The sequence below is a fragment of the Arachis hypogaea genome, chromosome 20 (assembly GCF_003086295.3).
Source record: "Arachis hypogaea cultivar Tifrunner chromosome 20, arahy.Tifrunner.gnm2.J5K5, whole genome shotgun sequence".
Classification (NCBI taxonomy): Eukaryota; Viridiplantae; Streptophyta; class Magnoliopsida; order Fabales; family Fabaceae; genus Arachis; species Arachis hypogaea.
In genome coordinates this window covers 965,375-984,963 of record NC_092055.1, presented here as the reverse complement: position 1 = coordinate 984,963, position 19,589 = coordinate 965,375, and the positions used below count along the sequence as shown (strand labels likewise).

General features: G+C 29.9%; 2 protein-coding genes across 2 annotated transcripts; one reads left to right on the top strand and one right to left on the bottom strand.

Annotated features, from left to right (window-relative positions):
- Nucleotides 1-1,949: 1,949 nt before the first annotated feature.
- On the bottom strand, nt 1,950-3,528 carry LOC114926096 (uncharacterized). The gene is made up of 2 exons (XM_029296543.2): nt 3,362-3,528; nt 1,950-2,637 (listed from the first exon to the last, which is right to left on the bottom strand). Exons 1-2 carry the CDS (start codon nt 3,371-3,373, stop codon nt 2,002-2,004), a joined length of 648 nt encoding a protein of 215 aa, XP_029152376.1. The 5' UTR covers nt 3,374-3,528; the 3' UTR covers nt 1,950-2,001.
- A 4,831-nt stretch (nt 3,529-8,359) lies between these two features.
- On the top strand, nt 8,360-10,503 carry LOC112783284 (eukaryotic translation initiation factor 5A-2). Its single transcript, XM_025826164.2, has 5 exons — nt 8,360-9,010; nt 9,531-9,653; nt 9,770-9,826; nt 9,922-9,996; nt 10,243-10,503. The coding sequence occupies exons 1-5, from the start codon at nt 8,888-8,890 to the stop codon at nt 10,345-10,347; spliced, it is 483 nt and encodes a 160-aa protein (XP_025681949.1). The 5' UTR covers nt 8,360-8,887; the 3' UTR covers nt 10,348-10,503.
- The last annotated feature ends 9,086 nt before the right edge of the window (nt 10,504-19,589 follow it).

The window sequence follows — 19,589 nt, the reverse complement described above, 5'->3', positions numbered from 1 at the left end:
AAAATTTTAAGTGTACCGAAAAATACCGATATTTCAATTATTTTAACCGTTGATTTTAATTAATATATATTATATATATTTTTTATAATTTAGATCAACGGTTAAAACAACTGGAATACCAGTGTTTCCGGTACACCTGAAACTCTTCCTAAAACATGTACTGATTTTTATTTTTTCAGCCAAGTCTACCAAATGCATGATCATAGAGGTGTCATGTGTTCATTAGTCTAGATTGAGCACGTGATTAGCACATGCCTCTGGAAAAATTGGAAATAATCAACACATTCATATTTGTTGATGCAAGTTGCAACCCCATTGGGTATTAGGTTTCCCTTTTTCCTTTCAAGGGTAGACCCAAGACTTGGAATTAAAGCCAAGTGAAGTGTCTAACCAAAATCTAAATAGCCATAGATTAAAATCCATGTGATTTCTTTTAAATTTTTCATTAAAACACTTTTTACTTTTATAACTCAAAGAATATTATTATTTGTTAATAATTGTGACTATATCTACCTAGTGTTTTATGAATATGTAAGTGTTTTATTATGTATAACTTGCCTAGCATAATTATGTTGATAAAAGAATTAATGAGAAATGCATGACAGTCAGATAAAACACAATAATAATGTTATTTTGGGTCGTTATATATGGAATTTTTTTTTTTTTTTGGTTTTTGGTATAAGGTTTTATTTTGGTAAATGATGGGTACTTACTGAAATTGTCCTAATAGAAAACAATGAATATGTCAAAGTCCAATAATGAATGACTTAGTCATCAAAAATTTATTTGGGCTTCATGAAGAGAAGTGGACACAAAAATGTGACTCCCTGAAAGTCTAAAATCTTAAAAAAAAAAACCTTCATTAATTGGTAGGAGTGACAAAAAATAGATTGAACCCGCCAGCCCAGCCTACCAAACCCGTCAAAATGGAGGGTCTGGCTTAAATTTTGGAACCCAATCGGGTCGAATCGGACCAACACAAAAACAAATGTGGCCAATGAGTCATACCTTAGGCGACATAGGTCCTCTTTCTTCGGTAAGAGATATCGTATTCGAGTTATCTAATATAATTCGACAATAAAATAAAATAAATGTGAAATTGGTTAGCAGAAGAAAATTTTAAATATCTCTCTGATTTTCTCTCTTTAGATGTTCTTCCAACCGAGTTGGAACCTTTATGTAAAACTGATTTATAAGAATTTTTTGTATGGATAAGATCAGTTTGGTTTCATTTTATCAAAAATATATTAAAGATTGTTTTATATATTTTGAAATTTAGAGGATTAAAATTTTTATTGTTAAAAATTTTTCTAATATTAAAAATCTTAAGAATTAATTTGGATAATTACTGAATTAAATAAAATAAAAATATCTGGATGCAAAATAATAGACTTTATCAGAAGTGATGTGTCGGTCCTACCTAGCATTTAAGTCTAATAATACATCTTTTAATTGTAGAATAATATTACAGACTTTGCTAGGTAGATAATGACTTTTGTGAATAATATGCTCTAAAATTAGCCTAATAAAATAAAAACACACTACACCTTTAAATTATCCATCTAAATCTTAATATTAGGATAACTTACTATCCACACACCTAGTGAATTGAACATTCGATATATCCATTGTTCACATTGTTTAGTATTTTCATTGTCTACCTATACTTTTTCTAATATTACACGTTTAAGTGTTTTTGTTAACCAAATCTAACTAAATTGGTCCAGTTATAAGTTGCATGATGCCAAGTCTTACCGTTTAACAAATTCATAAAAAGACTTTGACGTGTACTTAATTATATGAATTAAAATGGACTAAATTACAAAGAAATAATAAGCACCAAAATTTGCTATTATGGATGAGCCATATTTCCTTGACCATCTACTATTTTTCTAATAAGATACATACATATATATAACAAAAACATATCAAACTGTTGGTCCTATTACTAGACACAAATATACAAATACAATAATTTGACATTATATCAAAGAGTTCCTTTTACAAGGACTTAATATTGAGAACTTTACCTAACGGTTGGCACACTTTAGGTGTTCCATAAGATGTGGAAGCACCAAAATGTTGAGGTGTAGATACCTCCCTAAGTGCAGCTAGTGCAGCCCTCTTTCTATGCCTATGTTCCCTTTGTCTCTTCAACTTTTCCTCCAATGCCATCTTCTCTTTTTCAACCAATTTAACCCTATTTAGAGCTTCTTCACATTCACCTTTTAGCTCTACAATTTTCATTGTTGCATCTTCCAATTCCTTTTTCAACAATGCTATCTCTAAATGGCTTCCAACTTCACTATTTTCCTTCTTAGCCTCTTCAACCAATGACTTGTACTCTTTCAAAGATATTGTAATATGTTGTTCTTCATTGCTCTTCTCCTCCGGCAGTTCCATTTGCGCTCTCGACTCGAGCTCGTGTATGCGAGCTCTTGCCTCCATACATTCCTTGATGTACTTATTTTTGTGAGTGTCACACTTCTTCATCAATGTGGACATCTCATAAGTCATCTTTTGGCTCCGTTCAAGCCTAAGCATTGCTTGCATATGTGCTTCATGTTTTGCTTCTACCTCCAACTTGCTCTTCTCTAGTTCCTTTGACAACATCTCAATTTCCTTTTCATACTCAATCTAACCAACACATTAATATTCATAAAGTTAGAAAAATTCTAAGTGAAAATTACATTCTTGCCAATGATTATAAGTTTTTCATCTACTAATAAGCGATTAATCAGCTGGTATTAAAGCAAATTCTTATGTGTTTAAATTTAGATTTCTTTTTATATAATTTAGATTTTTTTTCCAATATAATTTAGATGTAAGAATAAAAGTGAAATTTTTTTTTTTGAAAATCATGATATTAAGCTTAGAATCTCACTAGGAAGCTAATGAAATATCTGTACAATATTTACAATAAGCTATTTATTTAGGTTGAATTTAAAATTAAAAATAAATAATAATTAATTAATTTAATTATTATTTAATTTTAATTACAAATTGTACACGTTGTACTCCAATTACATTGGCTCTCTATATTTTTCTTTAAATTTATCATAGAGATTTGAATTTATATAAGTTAGTAACAAATAAATATAAATGGTTAATAATTAATTAGTATATACTAATTATAATCAACCAGTGATAATAACCTCTAATTCTCTAACTGAAACATCAATATCCCTAATAAATCAATCCTCTAATTCTCTTAATCTTATCTTAACTTACTCTTCTTGGGCAGATATATTTTTCCCTTGGTCACCTCTTGATCACCCATAATATTTGCATTAGAAATATATATCCACCAAAAAAACAAGATAAGATAAATAAAATGGGAAACAATAAAATAAAGGGATACCTGTAATTTCATTATTTTCCCCGAAAAAGGAAGAAGGTAATGCTAATGCAGAAATAATAGATATGTTGAAGGATGGAATTGAATATTGGTAGCAAAGTTTTATTTATGGTATGTGCAATTCGGTAAATTCAAGGGCAAGAACTTTGCTTTGCACGATGAAATCAGAATCATTTGAAGTAAAAAATCCAATTGCAATTTCGCATGGCCTCGGTGTCATCGGTCAAAAAGACACACAATATTTTTTCAATTTTAATATAGAAAAGGATTTTGTTCTTATCCGTAACCACAAATACCTTAATAAGCTTATTTTTTGCACAGTAAATACCTGCGTCAACCAAGAGGCTGATACATTAAGGGAAAAACACATTGGTGAATTACACCAATTTATGCTTATAATTAAAATACTTCTGCCCTTTTTATATGGATTTAGTTAATATGTATTTTAAAAATGTATGACAAATTTATTATTATAAAAAATTTAAATTTTTTATATTTTTAATAAAATTTTTTTTAATAATTTTATTTTTAATTTATAAATTTAACATGTGTTTTTTAAAAATTAATATATCATAAATCAAAATTTTATTTAAGTATTTATTACTGTCATTTACTAGTAATAGGTTGATACATGCATAAAACGGAATTTAAATTTATTATATATTTATTTTTTTTGTCATGTTAAAGCGAATCAGTATTTTAATTATTACATATTTACGATGTTCAAATTTCTTTTCTTGCTTTTTTTATTTGATAAGTCAATGACTATTTCGCCGTGATATTAAATTTCATTTAAGAATTTATGATGGACTAATAAGTTATTGCATTCACAATATGATACAGCTTCATGTTACAGAATTGATTATTTATTTTACCATCTGTCTCTAGAATTTTGCCCTAATTATATGCAGCAGAAAAAGTCGTGGATTGATCTATGAAAGTTGAACTTGCCTCATAAAGTTAAGCTATTTATCTGGAAAGCTCTCGATGGCCAGCTTCCGGTGCTTGCTTAGATTCATCACCGCATTCCATCTATATCACCAATATGCCCCTGCTGTCATGAAGCAACAAAAACAGTCACTCATTGTTTGATCGATTGCTCTAGAATTAAAGATGTATGGTCTTAGAGTTATCTTCGTGACTGTCTTTCCCCTCAGAGTTCTAACGACTTTTGGACATGGTGGACTGCATCAACAGAGATGCTTAACTCGCTGAAGAATGCTAATCGTAATTCTCAATTGATTGTCATCATTTGTTGAAACTGCTAGAAAGCTCGCAACAAGTTGATTTTTGAAAGTTCTACTTCAATGCCGTCTGCCATTCTAGCAAGCTCTGTCAAGTTACTTTGGGAAATCCAAAGAACTCTCAGTTTAGGTCGTCTTCTTCGTGAGACAAACTATTAGTTTCAATCAATCTGATTTATTATTCTTTCTTCTTTAAGATTTTTTTTCGTTTACGACCACGCACTGTTGGATAAATACCTTTAGTGTAGTATTTTTAAAAAATTCTTACCTTTTATTATGCTGCCCTACTTTTAGATATCTTTATATTTTATTTTTTAATAATTAATGAAATATAACCTATTTTTTTTTTAAAAAAAAAATTATTACATTCACAAGACAATATTCGGTTGTTTAATAGTTTATTCTTTTATATTTTGGATCAAAAGTCTAAGCCCATGATTGCCTATTCGCGTCAAACCGACGCTGTTTTCCTTTTTCCATTTTTTCACGAAATGAGAGATCAAAAGGTGCAATCCCAACAAAATTAACAGTCCACAAACATCTTGGGCCCACATCAAGATTCTTCAGAGATAAGCACGAACACACCAAAAAGAATAAAAAACCAAAAAGAAAATGTGATTAAGATAAAATAGTTAATCACATACTATTATACATTATAGGGAAATTATAGGCACCCCTTCGTCCGAGACAATCGGAAAAAATATTATAATTTTTGTATAAGATCAACTAACAATTATTTTAAAAACTTTATAAGATCACCAATGTCACATGGGTGATGCTAGTTCCGAAACTCGTGGGTACTAAAGTGATTAAGAATTTTCGGCCGATTAGTATGGTGGATTGTGTGTATAAGGTGATATCCAAAGTTTTGGTGCGAAGAATGAAAACAGTCATGCCGGATTTGGTAGGAGAGACACAAAGTGCGTTTGTTCAGGATAGGAAAATACATTATGGTGCCCTCATTGCTTATGAGACGGTTCAATGGCTTAAGACGCGTCGAAAGAAGGCGACAATCATTAAGCTTGACTTTCAGAAAGCTTATGATATAGCCAGGTGGAGCTTTGTGGATATAGTGCTTCAGAAGATAGGGTTCAGACAAAGATGGAGGAATTAGGTGAAAGAGTGTCTCAGTACGGCATCTATGTCTGTGCTGGTTAATGGATCTCCAACCAGGCCGTTCAAAATGGAGAGAGGACTAAGATAAGGTGATCTACTCTCTCCTCTTCTGTTTGTGCTTATGGTCAATATGTTGCATAGGATGTTGGGGGAGGCCGTGAGGAATGGACAAATTACTCTGCTACTGGTAGGGAGAGATCATGTTGAGTTGTTGCATCTCCAATTTGCGGATGATACAATCTTGTTTTGCCCTACGGAGACAGGAACAATTGTGAACTATAAGAGGATGTTGCGTTGTTTTGAGTTGATGTCTGGGTTGAGCATCAATTTTGATAAGTCGAATTTGATCCCGGTTAACTGTGATCAGGAATGGGTGGAGCAGGTGTATGGCCTTCTGGGGTGTAAGCAAGCTGGTCTACCAATTCAATACCTTGGAATTTCGCTAGGAGCTAATCCGAGACTAGTGAAGACTTGGAAGCCAATCATAGATAAGGCAGAAAAGAAGCTCAGCTTATGGAAAGCGAAGGTTCTAAACAAAGCAGGCAAGCTAGTTCTCATCAAATCGGTGTTGAATAGCTTACCGATCTATTACCTTAGCCTATACAAGATGCCAAAAGCAGTCACTGACAAGTTGATTGCACTCCAAAGGAGATTTATGTGGTGTAGGGAGGATGGTAGCTATGAGATGCCTCTAGTAAAGTGGGAAGTGGTTCAGGCTCCAAAGAAGGCTGGAGGCTTGGGGGTCGAAAATGCAGTGCTTCGAAACACAGCACTGTTGTTTAAGTGGTGGTGGAGGTTTTTAAAGGAGGATTGCCCGTTGTGGAAGAAGGTGGTCTGCTCCTGTAATAATCTGAACCCAAACATTATGCTAGCTAGTCAGACCTTACCAGTGAAGGGAGGCCCGTGGAAAGACATCTGTCAGTTGAATATAACAGACCAATAGGTGAAAGAAAAACTTCTTCATGGCCTGGCGATGGAAGTAGGGAATGGCAGCCGAACTCTGTTTTGGGTAGACAATTGGGTGCAAGGTGGCCCTCTAAAAGTAACTTTTCCAAGGCTCTTCTCTTTTTCAAACCAACAAGGATCTGTGATAGGGGACTGTGGGTTCTGGGATGGGTTAGAGTGGATCTGGAATTTTCAATGGAGGAGAGAGTTGTTCCAGTGGGAGTTGGAATTGGTTCATCAACTTCATGAGAGGTTAAGGTTGGTGAAACTATCAGCTAGTAGAGAGGATAATATTGTCTGGAAGTTTGATAATAATGGTATTTTTTCTACTAAATCTTTTGTGCAGGTCCTGCAATCGGAGACTCTTTCGGAAGAAATTACAAGCTACAGCTTTACTAGTTCAATCTGGGGAGGATTGGTACCCCCCAAGATTGAGCTCTTTGGGTGGTTTGTTCTAATTGGCAGGGTGAATACTAAAAAGCAGTTGAGCAGGCTAGGTGTTATTCGTCAGCATGACAATCATTGTGTCTTGTGTGAAAATGAGATGGAATCTGTCCACCATTTATTTCTTTTGTGTGACTTTATGTGGCAGGTGTAGTGCGCTTGGTTGAGATATTTAGGTAAACTGTGGTCTGTGGACCATTCCAGGAACCATGAGGGGGCAGTTCGAGAGTTGGACTGGTTTTCACAAGAGTAGAGAGGAACAGAAGATATTGCTGACTGAGTTCTTTGCAGTGATTTGGAATATCTGGTTGGAACAGAATGTCAGAATTTTTAACAATAGGAAAGCAAGTGTTGAGAACATTCAAGGAAGGACGTTTTTGAGCTACAAGGAGTGGACATGTATTAATCATCTTGGTTGTTGATGGTAATGTCAGAGATGATAGAGGTTGATCATTTTGTTTCCTTTTCTGCTATATGTTGTTCCACTCTACTGTGTTGAGCTATTTTGATTTCAAAAAAAAAAAAATTTAAAACCTTTTTAGTCTTGTATAAAGAATAAAAATTAATCTCCTCCAAAAGTATAATAATCTGAGAAATTTAAAAAGTATAACAAGTTAGAAGTTAATTACCTAAAACTATCTATTATTATAAATTTTGTTTTCTAAAACTAATCAAATTTTTAATTAAGCTCGCAATTTTATAGTTATCTTTTCTATATCGTTTGAAATGTACATTATTTTCATTTTTTCAAAAAATATTTTAGTTATAACTTTTTTTAGTCATATAACAAAATTTTTGTAGTAAATATTTAATTTAGTCTTTATTTATTTTATAAAAGATTTCGTCTCAAATCAAGTCATAAGGCGTCGCTTTTGAACTATTTGAGCGCGAAAAAAATTGTATCATTTTACAAATTTTATTTTAATATCTAATTACTAATGTCAACATTCTATTAATGTTTTTTTATTAAAAATTATTTTAGAAATTATTTGAGTTACGGTTGTAAAATTTAAAGATTAAATAAAAATAATTAAAATTTTAAAAATTAAATTGATATAATTTAAAAACTACTCTAATTAATAATTTAAAACAAGATGTTATATTCGACTATAATTATATAAAAGTATGACTATATTATGTGCATATCAAATATATATTTATTTTTAATTAAATTACATATATATTTATATACAAATATATTAGTGACTAATTTTAGTATACAAATATCATATAATTAATAAAAGTAATGCTTGTTTGTAATTTTATAAAACTAATATTTGACTTAACCTTCTGATATGTTATCATGTTCAATTAGAATAAGGTGGAGTTTGACGAAAAATGAAAAAGATAGGGCATAGTATATGTCAATTAAATTGAAAAAAATTATAAAAAAATTGAAGAAAAATACTAAACGAACCCTAGAAACATTTCAGGTGCACCGGAAGTATCAGTGCTTCAGTTATTTTAACCGTTGATCTGAATTATAAAAAATATATATAATATATATTAATTAAAATCAACGGTTAAAACAACTGGTGCACCGGTACTCCCCGGTGCACTTGAAATGTTTCCGTAGTAGGTTAAGAAAAGCACAGAGAGAGAGAGAAGAAAAGACACACGCAACTGGAATGAGCGAGAAAGAGCGCGTGGGAGACGTGAGATATAAATAAATCGCTATCGTCTTCGCCTACTCCGCCACACTCACACTCATTACACACACTCACCTTTCTGTTACCCGAGTCGAATCGGTGAGTGAGTCAAATCGGAGCGAGTCATCACCATGTCGGACGAGGAGCACCACTTCGAGTCCAAGGCCGACGCCGGAGCTTCCAAGACCTATCCACAGCAAGCCGGTACCATCCGCAAGAACGGTTACATCGTCATCAAGGGCCGCCCCTGCAAGGTCCCTCTCTTTTTCTTCATTCAACTCATAAATTCTTAAAATCTACCTGCTTCTCATCGAATTATTCCTTCGATTTTGCTTTTCATCAAATGATTCACATGCTGTTTGTTCCTTCCGTGTTTGATTCTTATATTACTCATTTTCTAAATTATTCATGGTTTCACTAATTGAGATCTGTTGTATTTTCTTCGTTTTTCGAGTTGTTGATTTAGAATTAGGTATATATATTTGGAACATGTTTGGTGAATACTTATTCTGGTGAATTAATCGGTTTTTTAAACCTCGATTTTTTTTTTTTTTTTTTTTGAGTATAAGCTGTTTGATGAAAGTTCTCGAACACTGACTTTTATGTGTATGTGGTGTTCGATGCTGAGTTTGAATTTGTTGAACCTGTTTAAGTAGCTAGGGATTCGTGTTTTGATTTTACAATTTAGGAGCTATTGTTGATTGGAAGAATTTGGTGTAGTCTCCATCACAAGTCACTGATTGATGCTTACAATTGTTTTCTTTTTCATAACAGGTTGTTGAAGTTTCAACCTCCAAGACCGGTAAGCACGGTCACGCTAAGTGCCACTTTGTTGGAATTGATATTTTCACTGCCAAGAAGCTCGAAGATATCGTGCCCTCCTCCCACAACTGTGATGTATGAATCTAGTAATTATGTTTCATGTGCATTCAATTCTTGAATTTCACTGATAAAACTAAAACTTGGAAGAACTCATGCTGGAATGAAATCTATGCTATCTTTTTGTGCTGCAGGTTCCCCATGTGAATCGTACTGACTACCAGTTGATTGATATTTCTGAGGATGGATTCGTGAGTTGCTACTTATGTTTACTTCACTTGTTTTAATTCCTATTCTAATAATCTTGCTCCTTTTGTCTGAATGCTTTGCTCCAATGATGTTACAGGTGAGCCTGCTTACTGAAAACGGCAACACTAAGGATGACCTGAGACTCCCCACTGATGATAGTCTGCTTACTCAGGTTTGTTTATTGCCTTTTCTGTTGGATTCACATTCTGCCAGAAGTTATACCTTGTTTTCCATGAGATTTGGTTCAGGAATGCATTAACTTTTCCTAGGATTTAAGGTATATGACATTCAGCAAAGAGGATAGGTTGAATGTAATATCACCTAATTTCATGGGAGGAGAATGTAATTTACTGTTTATTCTTGATTTGTTTTTCAGTATTTTAACTGGGTATATAACATTTGTTGGTGGTGTATGCAGATAAAGGATGGATTTGCTGAAGGTAAGGACCTTGTTGTGTCAGTGATGTCTGCCATGGGAGAGGAGCAGATCTGTGCCCTGAAGGATATTGGTCCAAAGAACTAGCGTTTTTATGTTACTAGCAAAGATATTTTTGTATGGTCTTGTTCTACACTTGGATTTATTGAGGTTGCTCAGACTAGTCACTAGTCTTACTAAAGCTGTTTATGGATGTGACAGAAACCCTCTTAAAATTTTTATGCTTGATATTGTTTTTCTAAATTCCGGAAAATCTATTACCTTCTTAGAAGCGTGTTGTTATGGCGTATTCTGCGTTGCCATTTATACCTATATGAAATAATAGTTTACAGTGAAGTACATAAATCTATTAAGGCACTACTATAGCAAAAAGGGGAAGGTGTCTTGCATTCTAACTTTGGATAAGGTTACTTTCTCTTGAAAGTTATCTACTACGTGTTTGGATAAATCTATTTTGGTATTTTGTTCATCCTTATCGGTTGCGGCCGGTAGTCCCCCAAAATCAAGAAATAAGAAAAAAGAAAAGGAAATGGTTTTTGTGGCCCCAAACAAATACAAAACTTCTGAAGTTCTAATGCTGATTTTTGTTATTGTTTAGCTAATTATAAATGGACTAACAAAAAGGGGGCATTGTTGTTGGGTTGAACTCACTTGGGCCTAATTTAAAAAAAGCTTATACAGGCTTCGACTGCCGATGGGATCAGTAGAAGCCCTTTTTAAGAGGATTAGAAAATAAGAACCCTAGTAGAATTCTAATTTTATTGCTTGATTGATCCTAATGTTTCTGTAACATTAACTAAAATTGGATTCTCATAATGTATCTCAACTCTTGAGGAATCAATGTTCATCCTAATTACTCATAATATTAATATTTTTTATTTTGTAAGGCAGTGTTTGATAATTAGGACAAAAATATATTGCATTTCTTTTATTTTATGTCTACATCTTGAAATGAAAAAAGTGAAAATAAATAAAAAAAATTACATCTTAACTTAAGACAGCCTATCCTATATGCTTATCTTTAATTTCAGACACAATTTTACATTTAAGTATACTTGCAATTTTCGACTTTTAAACTCACCCTAAGATAATAAAAGTTATGGGTTTAATTTTGATATTACCGAAAAAAATTTACATGCTCATTTAATTACGTTTATACATATAGATGATCTTTCATACTAATAGTGCATATTGATTTCTAAAAGTTTTCCGGTTTTATTATTATTATAAAAAACTTTAGAGTGCCAAGATAGGTTTTAGGAGACAAAAGATAACGGTGATAATGATGATGTTCGTGTGTTAAACTTGAACATAAAATTCAACACACACCAGGCACCTTTGTGCAACTTCTTGTTGCCATATATGACTCAACTTAGTACACCAATGTATTCACAACTTGATACACCAAAATTTAAGCATAAATAATTTTATTTTAATAATATGCCATTATATATACACACTTTAAATGTGAATAAAACATTGACATTTCACTTTAATTTTAAAGATGAATTTTAGATCATTTTAAAAATTTTAATCATCATGTCATAACTCATAAATGATTTTTCTCAAAACTTAAAATATTAAAAGAAAACACATACTTTCATCTATATAAAAATAAAATTTATATCAAGAAAATAAAAATTAAAAAGTTTTAAAGGTTGATCCAAGTTCTCGTGGAGGCCAACTTGGAATTTCATTCTCCTTGGTCAATGTTTTGACTTTTGACCACCGTACCCCTCTAGTTGTAGGCTGCAACATATAATTCCCTCAATACAATTAATCATTTTCAGTTGCATTATTAGCCGATTAATAATATAAAAAAATAATAAAAGAAAGGAAGAATATATTGGAAGAAGTACTAATACAATTTTGGATCTTTCATAGTGGAATATTTTTGTTGAGGAGTAATGTTATATGAACACTAAAATTAGTTACTCAAATCAGTCATCAATATAAATATATATTAAAAATAAATTAAATTATATATATATTTTTATATAAATATATTAGTGGTTGATTTTAGTAGTTAATTTTAGTATATAAAAAATATTTTTATTGATAAAAAGGTGTGAAACTTTGATTTCCGTGTGTTAATGGAGTCAACGCCGTATGAAGTGTGAACTAACATTGGCCATATATATGATTTGGTTTCACATAACATCTTTGTCTTAATCCAAACAATTTGGCTTCGATTGAATTTTTTAATTCACTAAGGTTTTCTATGTGAGATTTTTTATTATTATTTTTAAATAAAGTACATCTCGTGGTCGATCATGCATTGGTCAGTGAATGATGATTGAATATATTAAATAAAATAAAAATTATTGGGAAAATGCATTTCTTGAAAGCAATACAGACTTTTATTTTATGAATCACAAATCATCATATGTGAATAAAAATTAAATGTCTAACTGAATAATATTATAAATTTATTACATTATATTAAACTTGAAAACTATATGAAGCTATTATATAAAAGTAAATTAATTGTGAGAAATTTAGATAATATGCATAATATTCTAATAAATGACGTCACTTATTCTAGAATCACAACTCCAACTAACTTCAAATTGATAATTTATCACAAGAAAACTTAATTCAATTTATTTTTATCCGTAAAATTTTGAACTTTGAAGTCAAAATCTTATCAATTTATTCAGGGCAACTAACTACAAATCTATAATGATTTACATGTCCATAGAATTCAACACTTGGCTATATATGTGCATGGTCCCTTCTCTGGGGAATAAATGTTTCAATAAAGTTTCTGTAACTAAATTGGTACATTATTTCTACAAAAGGAAGTTATCACCATAATATTATATTAAAAAAAAGAAAAGAAATAAAAAAACAACTATTGGTATCGCAATTATTATTCAGTTTTTTGACAATACTAATTAGGCGAATATAAGAGTCATATATAAATCATATACTTAAAGAGTGTAGTTGGAATATGCATGAATTCAAATATATATGAATATGCAATTTGAAATACTTAGCGGCAATAATCCTAGCTGGCTGCGAATGAATTATAGTTCAAATGGTATAATTTTTCCATACTCAATTAAGAAGTTGTGGGTTTGAATCTTTTATTTTTAGTAAAAAAAAAAATCCTAGTTGGCCATGGAAACTAATTATTGTCTTCAGAATAATCCACTTATCCTATATTAATAATACATAAGTTCACACTCAAGATCAGAGACCAAGAGTGATTTTTAAATTATAAAACAATAAAATCAATTTGGATTGGTCGAATTGTTAACTCACTTTTCTGTTTAAACAAATGTCGGGAGTTTGAATCCTACATTAAACATGCAGGAACTCATTTGTCGATAACAAATTTTTAAATCAAAGATGCTATTTGTACACCAAAATCAGCCACCAATGTCTATAAATATATACGTGATTTAATTTATTTTCAATATGTATTTATATTCTAACATATATTTTATACTGTGGCTGACTTGGGTGGCTAATTTTAGTGTACAGATAGCATTACTCTTTATAAATAGAGCTTAAATTCACCAATTAAAAAATATCGTAGACAAAAAAAATTATAAGTAAATAATTAAAATTAAACGAACCACTTGACATTTTGTGTCAGGTTTAGGCATTAATACATTACGTAATTTGGCTCAATAATAAAAAAGAAATAAGACAACATAAGAATGAAAGAAAGAGAAATGCATGCTGAAACTAATATTCATTAGTCTCATATCTTTGAATTAATTAATTAGGTGTGACATTTACATAAAAATGAATTTCATTATAAAGCAAAGTGTAACATGGATGGATCCCCACTTGTGTAATGAGGAGGCTGCTTGATCTACAAATATTGGATAGTGACATTATGTGACCAACCTTTGACCTACCACACCCACCTCTTCATTTTATTTCTACTATCAATGTGCTTTGTTATTCATATATATGCTTTCTCTACCAAGAGTCAAATTAAATTAATGAAAATCAATCACAAATTATTAATACATACATACATACATATATGTCTGTTTAACATCACAATCACATTAAACTCGATTCAATCTTTTTGGTGTACATTTACTAACACGTTTGAAGCTGTCTCCTTAGTTTATTATTAGGTTCCGGTCTTTGTGAGATACTTCATATACTATAGAAAACATTTTAAATGTACCGAAAATATAGGTGCTCCAGTTGTTTTAACTGTTGATCTGAATTATAAAAAATATATATAATATATATTAATTGAAATTAATAGTTAAAACAACTGGTGCACCGGTACTTTTCGGTGCACTTAAAATATTTCCTATACCATATATATAAATGTTGCAACATCTAATCTTTTGTTAACTACTATCTCCAATTTTCTTTTAAAAATTAAAGGGTTACAATTTTTTTTATTAGCTTTTTCTTGTCTCTTGTTTGTCACTTTTTCAGTTTTCAAACAAACTAAATTGAATCATTGACCCACAAAGACACCACTATGAGGGTTTGTCGCGTCATTCTCACTCTTAAAAACTTTAATTTGTCAAAAACATTAAAGTATGTGTAGACAAATAATAGGTAACACTACTTAGTTTAATCTCTGAATTCAAGTGTGTAGACGACACTACTATACTTAGAATGGTTATAGTAATTATATAAATGTTATTAAAATTAAAGTCGTATTTTTATATATATATTTTAGTAGTATTTTTTTAGTAATTATATAAATTTTAATTCAAGACTTTTTAATTAAGAAAATAAAGCTTCTTGATCAAAATGTGTTGGATATTCTTTTTTGTTTTAAAGACTATGTTACTTTATTATTTACTTCTAAAGAGAAATCATGTATATAAAAATGCTTTACTGCTTTATTGAAATTATTACTCATGTGATAAAATTGTGAAAGAATAAGAAAAGAAGAGAGGAAGAATGTTATACTTTGTATTTCTTGATTGATTGAATTGAATTGTATTATGAAAGTAAAATTAAATATATATATATAGAGAGCATTGGCCTGGCCTAAGAAAGATAAAAGGAAATAAAGATAAGATAAGAACAACTAAAGATAAGATAAGATAAATTAATAAAGACTAAAATTATAACTGAATTTATGTATTCTGTTGGGTTGAATTTGTGGGCCACGAGATTTCTTTGTTGTTGTCATGGATTAAAGTGGAAGAGTAATTTAATATCATGTTTAATTGATTTTTAATTTTTAACTGGTGATGAGTTTCTTTCATGTACAGAAATTTAAGCTACTTTTGTGTTGTTTACGTGCATGATTGCTTTTGAGTGGTTATTGTTCATGCATGCTAAAATCTAAATAAGTACAAATATCTTGATTAGGTCATAGGAGGCAGTAATAATTATAATTATAATTATATCTTATCATAAGATCGAAATAAAATTCTTTGTTGTTAGGAGCAAACGGTGGAAAAGGGGTTTTCGAGGAGGATCCACAATCACAAAATGAAAATCACTGATGGCACATGTCACCCCACATGACAAATTCTGAAAAAGGTGCCCTAAACTTTATGGCAATGTAATTTGTTTACTCCTTCCAGATTGCAGCGTTAGGGTGTAAGTTACCGAATCAAACCGAAATTTATAACAACCGAATAAAAATTAAAAAAAATCGGTTTTTTTTTTTAAGTAAACCGATCGGTTTGGTTCAGTTTTCGGTTGGCTCAGTAAAAACCGAACCAAATCAAACCGCAAAAGTGGTTTAGTAATACATTGAAATGAAAATTTTAAACTTAACAAATGTGTTTGTTTTATCTTTAGTTGTTGAAATGAGTTGAAATTGTGTTAAATTTGAATGTAATGTAATATTATTTCAGTTTATTGATTGTTTTGAACATCATTTTACTAAAATTAATTTTCTATTAGTTAGAATTTAAAAACCGAAAAACCGACCGAACCAAATCGTTTTTTGTTCGGTTCGGTTGTTGTACAAACAACAAACCGATTAGTTGATATTATGTAAAAACCGAATAAATCAGTTCGGTTGGTTTTTGGTCTAAAACCAAACCAAACCGAACCGATAACACCCCTAACAGCGGTTGCTATCACAGCTAAAATGTGTTCTTTTCTTTAGCTGAACTTTACAACAATTTAAAACTGCCGCAATCTACTGTAATCTTGAAAAAAAAAAGCACCATATTAATTGCAATTAATAATGTTATATTATGCAACTCCAATTCCGATTATATATTAAACGCATATGATATTATATTGAATTTAATTTAGAGCAAGGATTTTGTTTCCATTTCTTTCGTTCTATTATTTTGGGTGAATTATTTCATAAAATTATTTTTAATATAGAAATGGAGATGGTATTTTGGTTGAATATTGACATTTGAAATGTATTACAGTATTTAGAAATTATTCAATACGTCTCCACGTGTTGGTCAGAATGTTGCTACGTGTTCAACATACTCTCCACGTGTTGCAATACGCCCTTTACGTGTTGTCTTTTCACCTATAAAATCCACCTACTTGTAATTATAACAAATAATTCTATTTCCAACAAAAATACCAATATTTTTTTCATATAAAAAAACATCAGCCGAATTATTTGGTTATTTTTAATAAAAACTGTATATGGTAATAAATTATAATAATAGAGAAACTCTATGTGACCATCAATATTTTACAATTTTAGTCATCGTTTGATTATCATAAATACGAAATTATTAGTTATGTGTGTAAATTTAAAAAAAATTGAGTGCAAATTATATTGATTGTAAATTCTTATAAATATAAATGTTAATTATATATTTTTTGTGTGCAAATACTTAAAAATATGGGTATAAACTATTATTGTCAAGTGTTAGTCTAAAATTATATATGCAAATTAATACAAATTATATTGATTCATATGTGCAAATTTTGATAAATATAGTTGCAAATTATATATTTTTATGTATAAATACTTGTAAATATGAGTGTAAATTCAAATAATAATGCCAATGAGTTATAACTCAAATGGAATAATTTTCTATACCTATTTAGAGATTACGAGTTCAAATCTCTCTGTCTTTTAAAAAATAATGTGTCAAAATATCAGATTATTTTGACCTGCTTCAATAATAGGCCCAATTTGACATACTTTGTGATAATTGAATATATGATTGTTGCGAATAATTAATGGCACTACATAATTGAAGCTTTTTTCTGCTAGCTTGCTGAAAGAAGAGATAGTACTCAATTAGTTTAAGACAGAGATTTTGGCCTTAAATCATTCTGTCATCCTCCTTAATTTCACTCGAGTTGGCTATAAGACCATCTCCAAGTAGGAAACTCATTTCAGTCCTTATTTATGATTCATCTAAAAAGTGACTCCATATCAGATTTTGCGTCATAACCAATAAATAAGAACTCAAAAAATTTCTCTCTTCTCCATTAGAAGGAACTAACTTTAATCTCTATTGTGGTCCCACCTAATTAATTAATTAAGTAATTAAAATTAATATAATTATTATTTTTTTATAATAATATTATTTAAATTTATAAATTCAAAATAATTAAATATTATAAAATATTAAAATAAATAACTTAAATTTGATTAGTATTTTAAATTTTATAAATAAAAATAAATAATCCAACTAAAAATTATTTTATAATATATAAAAATTAAATTTATTTTTTATGTAAAATAAATTTAATTAATTATGATTTAATATAACAATATAAATAATATTTGATATTGATTTAACATAATTATTTATATTAATTATAATTTAATATAACTAATTATTAAATAATTAATATAAATAATTAATTAAATAGATATATAAGTATTTAATATATATATTTAATATATTTTTTATTTTTTTTATTAACTTACCACATGACATGATTTTATTGGTTGTTGCAAGTCCCTGTTTAGAGGGATTCTCAATCTTGATTCCCGTGAAGAGCCCTCTTTTCCTTTTCACTCCAATGGTAATTAAGTCTCCATATGTCAGAAGTTAACATTGGAGTTGCTCTAATTGCAACATGCTTAAACGTATTATTATCTAACTAAAGTTTGAGCCTTGCTAATAAATATTATAATTAAGGGCATCAGTTATGGATAAGTTAAATAATAAACTATTTTATTGGTTCTATTAGCGAAATTTTGATAAATCCATGAATATATTGAAACACTTTGACTTTTTAATTAGAAACAGAAATTAACATCTTAATTAAAGCATATTGGTTAGTCACAAAAAAAAAATAAAAATAAAAGCATATTGGTTGTGAAACTGGTACGTCATTTGAATGGAAAGTCAGTATGAACAATAATAATTACAGCCATTATTAGTAAAAACAAAATAGCTTTTTCTCCTACAAAAGGGGAGAAAAGATAATGAGGTGATGTACTTTGAATTAAAAATAGCAGCTCATATTGATAGGTGGTTCATGGATCGGATTCGATCCGCATATCCGCGGTATTTATCAGAATTTGATCCAAAAATTGCGAATATGGATCTAATCCGCAATGCTTTCGGATCGGATCAGATCAGATCTACACACTAATCGGATCGAATTGCGGATTTTGTGTTGCTAACTGCATATCCGCGTATCCGCAAAAATAAAGAAATAAATAAGTAAATATTCTTTTTATGTTTTATTTCAACTAATAATTATCATATATATTGTATTATTTTAATTTATTATTTAATAAAAGTATAATATTATTTTAAGAGTAAATAAATATATTTAAAAGAATAAAAAAAAAGAATTTTATTGATATATTTTTAATAAAAATAAACTTTTAAAAATATTTTTATGTTTTGTGGATATGTCCGATATCTGATCCGACCTTAAAAACCGCGGATATTAAATCCGATTCGAACCGATAATTTTAGTGCAGATCGAATTGAAATTTTGACCATATCCGATCCGATCCGATCCGATCCACATTCACTCTTATCTCATATTCATAAAACAAACAAAGCTTTTTTCTTCCAACCGAGTTGATGATGTCATCTTTCGCATTAGGTAGCTGTTAAAGTGGGACGAAAGTGTTGGTAGAGACAAACATGATTCAAAGATAAAATATAATATCAGGTCGGATTAGCCTTTAGCCAGTTGGATTAAAAAATATCGTGAAAAAAAAAATAATAATAATAACTTACTCTGTCAAAAAAATCTCATCTTAACAAACGAAGGAAAATTGATCATTAGTTTTTGAGATTATAAAATATTAATTGCATATATATACTTTTGCACTTTCATTAGTACTACTAATTAGGAAAAACTTTATGATGTTAAAAGAACATGACAACATTTTTGGTTAGTTAAGTCCCCAACACAAATAGTGCCACATAATATAATTAATTATTCATGAGGTATAGTATATGATGATAGTAGATAAC

What these genes read in the sequence shown, in the direction of transcription:
- LOC112783284 (XM_025826164.2), top strand. Translation starts at nt 8,888, where the DNA reads ATGTCGGACGAGGAGCACCACTTCGAGTCCAAGGCCGACGCCGGAGCT. An exon ending in TCAAGGGCCGCCCCTGCAAG is followed by an intron (nt 9,011 to 9,530) that starts GTCCCTCTCTTT and finishes TTTTCATAACAG; the next exon opens with GTTGTTGAAGTTTCAACCTC. An exon ending in ATATTTCTGAGGATGGATTC is followed by an intron (nt 9,827 to 9,921) that starts GTGAGTTGCTAC and finishes ATGATGTTACAG; the next exon opens with GTGAGCCTGCTTACTGAAAA.